The following is a 6729-nucleotide window of genomic DNA, read 5'->3' on the forward strand; positions in this document are numbered from 1 at the left end:
TCCTTGGACAGGAGCTGGGCTCTGTGTCCACCTTGGACAGGAGCTGGGCTCTGTCCTCCTTGGACAGGAGCTGGGCTCTGTGTCCTCCTTGGAGAGACGTGGGCTCTGTGTCCACCTTAGACAGGAGCTGGGCTCTGTGTCCACCTTGGACAGGAGCTGGGCTCTGTGTCCCCCTTGGACAGGAGCTGGGCTCTGTGTCCTCCTTGGACAGGAGCTGGGCTCTGTGTCCCCCTTTTCTCTCCACTCATCACTGTGTAGAATGTAGAATTTTTGTTCATGCTTTTGTTTACCTCTGTGGACACAGACAATTTGCTACTTCACTGTTATACTTACTCATTTTTCTAAACTGGAACAAATTCTGGGGTGTGAGTTCCTTAGTCAGCCTAGAACACTGTTTTACGCACACAAGTCACCCATAGTGAAACACTATTGCACGCACCCATTGTATGGCCTCAGCACTGCGGAATGCGTCAATGCAAAGGACTACATGTTCTCACTTTGATTTGACGTGAACAAAACCAGTTTGGTCACCTTGTAAACTATTCATCTTGCTTCTTCACAGGCGTGTCAGTACGGGCCTTATATAAGGATGAGTTGGAATATTTTGTTCATATCACATGGTACTGATCAACAGAAGAGAGTACTAATGGAAGGTAAGCTTCTACAAACATCTATACATGCATACACATTAGGGTAGAAAATTAAAGTCCAAAGCACTATGCATGATGTATTTTTAGTTGATTGTGTATCTACAAATGTAAAATGTTACTTAATTACTATTTATTATTCGTGAATACATCCCTTCAAACTATGACAAATCAATTTTTTTAGCTGTTTGATAAAATCCTATATGAAATTGAAATGCATCTTGATATCCTATTTACACACCATTTTTTTCATTTTTTAACATTGCTGTGTTGCCATTTCATTCTGATGGTTAATCGTTGCTTTTGTGTGTGTGTGTGTGTGTGTGTGTGTGTGTGTGTGTGTGTGTGTGTGTGCGTGCAGCTTTGAAACTTCAGTATATTAACCTGGAGCAGGCTCAGAACCATAAGCAACACAGGACAGAAGGCTTAATCTCCAGGTCATTGGTTGTAAGGAGAGGGCAGCCGTTCAAACTTACAATTGGGTTCAGTGGGCCTTACAAGCGAAACATAGATGACCTGATACTCAGAGCCAAGCTAGGTATCTTGCTTCTAAATCGACATTTCTGTCTGTGTGGAAATCTCTGCTATCCTTGTAATGTTTTCTTTTGTTTTGTTGTGTGGCTTTGTTCACTTATCCATCTCACTGCCACTTAATGTCATTTGTCTCTCTAGGCATGTATGCGCCATTAATAACCTCCGCATTCCTTCCTTTCTCCCCTGCAGATGGCCTTTGTTTTGATATTCCATTCACCCTCTCCAACAAGCCACCTAAGTCCCAGTGGACTGCCTACTTTCAGCAGGGCATGGTGGACCCTATCCATCCTTATGAGGCCACAGTGTGGGTGGTCAGCCCTGCCACTGCTCTGGTCGGTGTCTACCAGCTCCAGCTGCTGCTGAGGTCCTCCTCTGGGCCCCACAGCTGCAGGGTGGGACCGTTCACCCTGCTCTGCAACCCGTGGTGCCCAGGTAAGCCTCTGCTTTCTGGATGTTACAGAAGGTCTATGTTACAGAAGTGGTACACGTTTCTGTCAGCACAGTTCATATTTAATTAGTCCTGAGCACACACTGATATTTACTCACCTTTTTAAAAAATCAAACAAGTACAAAAATGTTATGTCATTGTAGGGATGTGTGTTTGTGTATGAGCGCCCATGTACATGTGTTTCAGCTGATTCCGTGTGGCTTCCTGATGAGAGTATGAGGGAGGAGTATGTAAAGAATGACTTTGGACTGCTGTACCAGGGAACAGCCAAAAACATCATCTTCAGACCCTGGGGGTTTGATCAGGTAAGCGCACTTCCAATGTTGTGTAACATTTCATCTTTTTCTTCAGTCTGGTGATGGTCTGATTAAAACCTTTCAAGGTTTAAAAGAGAGCTGGGGTTTTTACATTAGACAGTATTGACTTAAGTGAATGTGCATTTTTTTCATAATAAATGAGGTTTATGGAGAAGGTCACATTTTGTAAGGTGATGTGGTGGAAGCATGGAGGAATGTTCTGGTGTATGCTGTGTTGAGGCAGGTGTAGCAGTGATGTGTTATGTGCTGATGCATTTGCAGTATGAGAGGGGTGTTCTGGACATCTGCATGATGCTGCTACAGGTGAGCAACGAACACAAGAAAGACTGGAAGAGGGATTACGCCAAGCGTTCCGACCCTGTCTACATCAGCCGAGTGGTCTCAGCTATGGTGAGCAGTTCCTCGAGTTCCTCTTTCCTCATTCATTTTCAACCTGCATATGCTCTCTCTCAATCATGCTCTCTCCCTCCATGATTGTCTCGGAGCAGATCAACTGTAATGATGACTGTGGCGTACTGCAGGGGAACTGGTCGGAAGACTACAATGCTGGCGTGCACCCATCAGCATGGACAGGCAGTGGGGACATTCTCAGGCAATGGGTCCAGTCCCACTTCAAGCCAGTCAAATATGGACAGTGCTGGGTGTTTGCAGGTGTCATGTGCACAGGTGCTGACAGACAAATGAAAGGAGCACAAGACCCGATTTTTGAAGCTACATCTTTATGTGCTTTTGTCAGAAAATGTCTTAAAAAACATAATGTGTCTGTCTATGTGTCTTTATTAGTCATGAGAGCCCTTGGTATCCCCAGTCGCGTAGTCACAGGCTTTAACTCAGCTCATGACACTAATGGGAACCTGGTGATTGAGGAATACTACAGTGAAGCAGGAGAAAAGCTGCCACAGGGCCGTGACAGCATCTGGTGAGCTGAGTCGTACACTACTGGATTTTGTTCTGAATTTCTGTAATACTCATCAAAATGTCATACCCTTGATGCATAGAATGAGCTCCATTGTGGTTCTTCTTGTTGAAATTTTAGCTAGTGACTCTAGCCCTTATTTCCCTGACATTGAAAGCTAAATTTTTTCCCTAACATTTTCAGCTTTTTTTTTTTTCCTTTAAGTTTACGAGATAGATACAGTTTGGCCAGAATGCATGATGTAAATCCTACTGAGATAACTGTTTTTTGCAGGAACTTCCATGTGTGGGTGGAGTGCTGGATGAAGAGGGGTGATCTGGGAGCAGGCTTTGATGGCTGGCAGGTGCTTGATCCCACTCCCCAGGAGAGAAGTGGAGGTCAGTCCTCTTTCATAGTCCTGTAGAAAATGACCAGAGTGAATCACAGACATTTTTACGCTGTGAGAATTGTAGTTTAAGTAGTTTAATGCACATCAACACACTAGTAGTTTTAATAGTTTAATGCACATCAACAGTTAAAACTGAATTTCCCATTCTGTGTATTGGCATATCAAAGGAGCATACAGGTGCGGCCCGGCCCCAGTCAGAGCGGTTCGGGAACGTCGGATCAGTATGCCCTATGACATCCCGTTCATCTATGCTGAAGTTAACGCCGACGTGTGCGTTTTTATGGTCTGCCAAGGAAAAGTGCTGACGTCCACTGTGGACACAGAGAGAGTGGGAACACTCATCTGTACCAAGAGCCTGGGCTCCAACCGTCCACAGGACATCACCTCCACTTACAAACACTGCAAATGTGTGTGCATATTTGGATGTGTGAGAGAGAGGGAGAACAAAGAGAAACTTTTAGAAATTGTGTTTAGAAATCCCTGAAATATCTTTAGAAATCCCTGAAATATCTTTAGAAATCCCTGAAATATATTTTCTCTACAAATAGTTATACGGCCCTCAGTCAGGTCCTGTAGTAATATTAAGTCTGTTTTATAATATTCTGTGTGTCATTTCACCTTATCTGTGACATATATTGTGCAGTACCACCAAAGTTGTGGTGTTATAATGCTTTTTTTAAAAATATCAAATATTTTTATTTTATGTCAAACATTCATTTTTAAGTTATTAAGTATTTTTTCTTTCAGCGCCAAGACTACCTGCAGCAAACAGCAGCAGTGAGTACTGTTTTTACCATTTTTCAATTTTTGAGATCAGCATGAATGCACAGCAAATGACTAAAGTATCTGTTTCTCTTTGTGCATAGCAACAGCTGGTGGTCTTTCTGTGGGACTGCACCTTTGTAAAGTGCCTGTTATTGGAGAAAACATCACCTTCTCTGTCACTGTCACTAATAAGGAAAACATTAGGAAATCAGTGAGAGAACTTGTGAATGCTCAGGAAAAGAGCTATAACTTCAGTCCGTCCCATACCCTGTGGGAGGCCCAGAACCTCATTCAGCTTGCTCCTCATGAAAGTATGTGTGTTTGTGTCTGTGCATGTGTGCGTGCGTGCGTGTGTGTGTGTGTGTGTGTGTGTGTGTGTGTGTGTTTTGTGGGTACACTTGCATCCAACCTTAGCAGTCAGCATATTCTTGCACACGTGTATATATGTCAGAAGCTCCTAACACCTAATAGAGATTAATCTTATCTACACTAAAAGGTTTTCCAGTTGTGAATTAAAATGGCTGTTCAGTCTGTGAATTGGTCTTATCTGTGTTTGGGAAACCTGTTCTACATATACAGTAGATCTAGAGTATACCATACATTTAGCATTAAAGAACTTGCCTAGTAGAGGGTTATAACAAGAAAGAGTTTGCATTTTCTGTTAGCATTTTCTTGGAGATACCTACAGTCAAATTTCTTCTCCTTTGTGTTTTGCTCAGGTAAGATTCTGAAGCACCAGATCTCATCCAGCCAATATGCAGCGCTTAGAGACAATCACCTAGTCAACCTGGCTGTGGTGCTAATGGATGTGGCCTCTCAGGAGAGGGTGTTGGCTTCCGAAGAGTTTAACATCACCAGCCCCATCATCAAAATAAGGGTAGGGTGCCCTCAGCCAAACTGTGGAAAGGGCGAGAGTCGCTTTTCAGCATATTCGCTTTTCAACTCCTGGATTTCATATTTGCCCATAATTAATGTAACTGGTTTGCCACTTTATCACACCTGACTCTTAGGAAAAAGGATGGAAAATCTATAGGATTTTAGGACTGTGATTTGAATATTTATAGATATGTACAGAGTTGCCTTGTCTTGTAGCAAGATCTCCTTTTGTTTTTTGTTTTTTTTCACGCCACCCAGATTGAGAATGAGGACGCCATCGTTGCCTGCAATTGCCAGGTTGCTATGGTGAAGTTTACCAACCCCTTCTCGGTGGCCGTGAACGGTGTGTTGACGGTAGCTGGTGCAGGTCTACTGGAGGACAAAGCTTTGTTCAGGTCTGGGGGAACTATGCAGCTCATCTTCACTGCAATTCAATCTAACCTCATCTATTGTCCATTCGAAGCTCAAGTCAAACCTTTCTTATAATGAGGTCATCTCAATTCTTGAGAAAAGTGCTACTTGCTTTGCTATAGTACTTTTTTTTTTCACTGCACTTTTGAGAATGCAGGCCTTAGTATATTAGCTTCAGTTAAGTGGGCATGAGTACCAATGGAAACTGTCTTATCTGGCTCAGCGGTGTGTATGTTTGTTGCTGAGTCATTTATTGCAAAGAGCAAAAGAAAGAGAAAACTGCCTGTTGTGTTGCACCCAGATGTCGTCAGTTTCTACTCAGTATATCTAAACTATACCATTCATGCCACACCTATAGGTGCAATGACTTACTGAGAATTGTCTGATTCTCAATTGTCTTACTGAGAATTGTCTGATTCTCAATTGTCTTACTGAGAATTGTCTGATTCTCAATTGTCTTACTGAGAATTGTCTGATTCTCAATTGTCTTACTGAGAATTGTCTGATTCTCAATTGTCTTACTGAGAATTGTCTGATTCTCAATTGTCTTACTGAGAATTGTCTGACATCATTTGGGAAAGGCAAGTGGAAGTAGTGGAGGTTTTATGCCCCCTCGTAGCACATGCTTTGGCCATGTGTCATGGGGAGGAGTGTCTAAAACTCAGTGCATGTGTCAAAGGGAACATCTTTTACATTCTAACTTCTCGTAATGTACATTAGCCTACTGCTGAATTTTTAATCAAATACACTGATAAAATCACACTTGCAACAGTAAGTCTAACTCAACACTAAGTCTAACTGTCCTTCCTTGCTGCAGAGTTGTTCTGCTGAAGCCTGGAGAGACGGTGGAGAATGCCTTCAAATTCACTCCAAAGTTGGCAGGAGTCAAGATGTTACATGCCAATCTCACAATGAATAACAATGGCGCTGTTATTCGTGGTTTCAAAACCATTACAGTTCTGCCAGGATAAACACTTGGAACTTAAACACTGAGTCATTTAAGTGGTCTTGCCAAAGCTTGTGTTTAAACTGTGCTTACAAATCAGTGTTTTATAAATTACAGTTCTTCTTCGTTTTCTTCATCCTTCTTCTCCTCCATTGCTCACTATACAGCACTACAGCCTATTGATATATCCCGTACATTCTCCTTTTTGCTCGCCCCCCCAGATCTTAGAGTTTGTGACTGAAAATAAGAAAGACACTATATAAATTGAACTTCTTCTTCTTATTATTATTATTAACATATGTATATTATTATGTACTATAATTATGTATATTATTAACATACATACTAAACTTCATGTTGTAGTTAGGCTGTTTTTAATTTTTGACAAATATGTGGGTTTTTTGTTTTGTTTTTTTTTGTTTTTTTTTAATTGCAGAATGATTGCAAGCTTTGAATTGTAAATGCAAAAGATGATGTTTTA

General features: G+C 41.8%; 1 protein-coding gene across 1 annotated transcript; it reads left to right on the top strand.

Annotated features, from left to right (window-relative positions):
• Positions 1-646: 646 nt before the first annotated feature.
• tgm5l (transglutaminase 5, like) lies at positions 647-6346 on the top strand. Its single transcript, XM_026997397.2, has 14 exons — positions 647-653; positions 1009-1185; positions 1371-1613; positions 1816-1934; positions 2208-2336; positions 2435-2612; positions 2730-2865; positions 3136-3239; positions 3418-3657; positions 3799-3825; positions 4117-4326; positions 4735-4892; positions 5150-5286; positions 6120-6346. The coding sequence occupies exons 1-14, from the start codon at positions 647-649 to the stop codon at positions 6271-6273; spliced, it is 2019 nt and encodes a 672-aa protein (XP_026853198.2). The 3' UTR covers positions 6274-6346.
• Positions 6347-6729: the final 383 nt, after the last annotated feature.

Source organism: Electrophorus electricus, chromosome 3 (assembly GCF_013358815.1).
Source record: "Electrophorus electricus isolate fEleEle1 chromosome 3, fEleEle1.pri, whole genome shotgun sequence".
NCBI lineage: Eukaryota > Metazoa > Chordata > Actinopteri > Gymnotiformes > Gymnotidae > Electrophorus > Electrophorus electricus.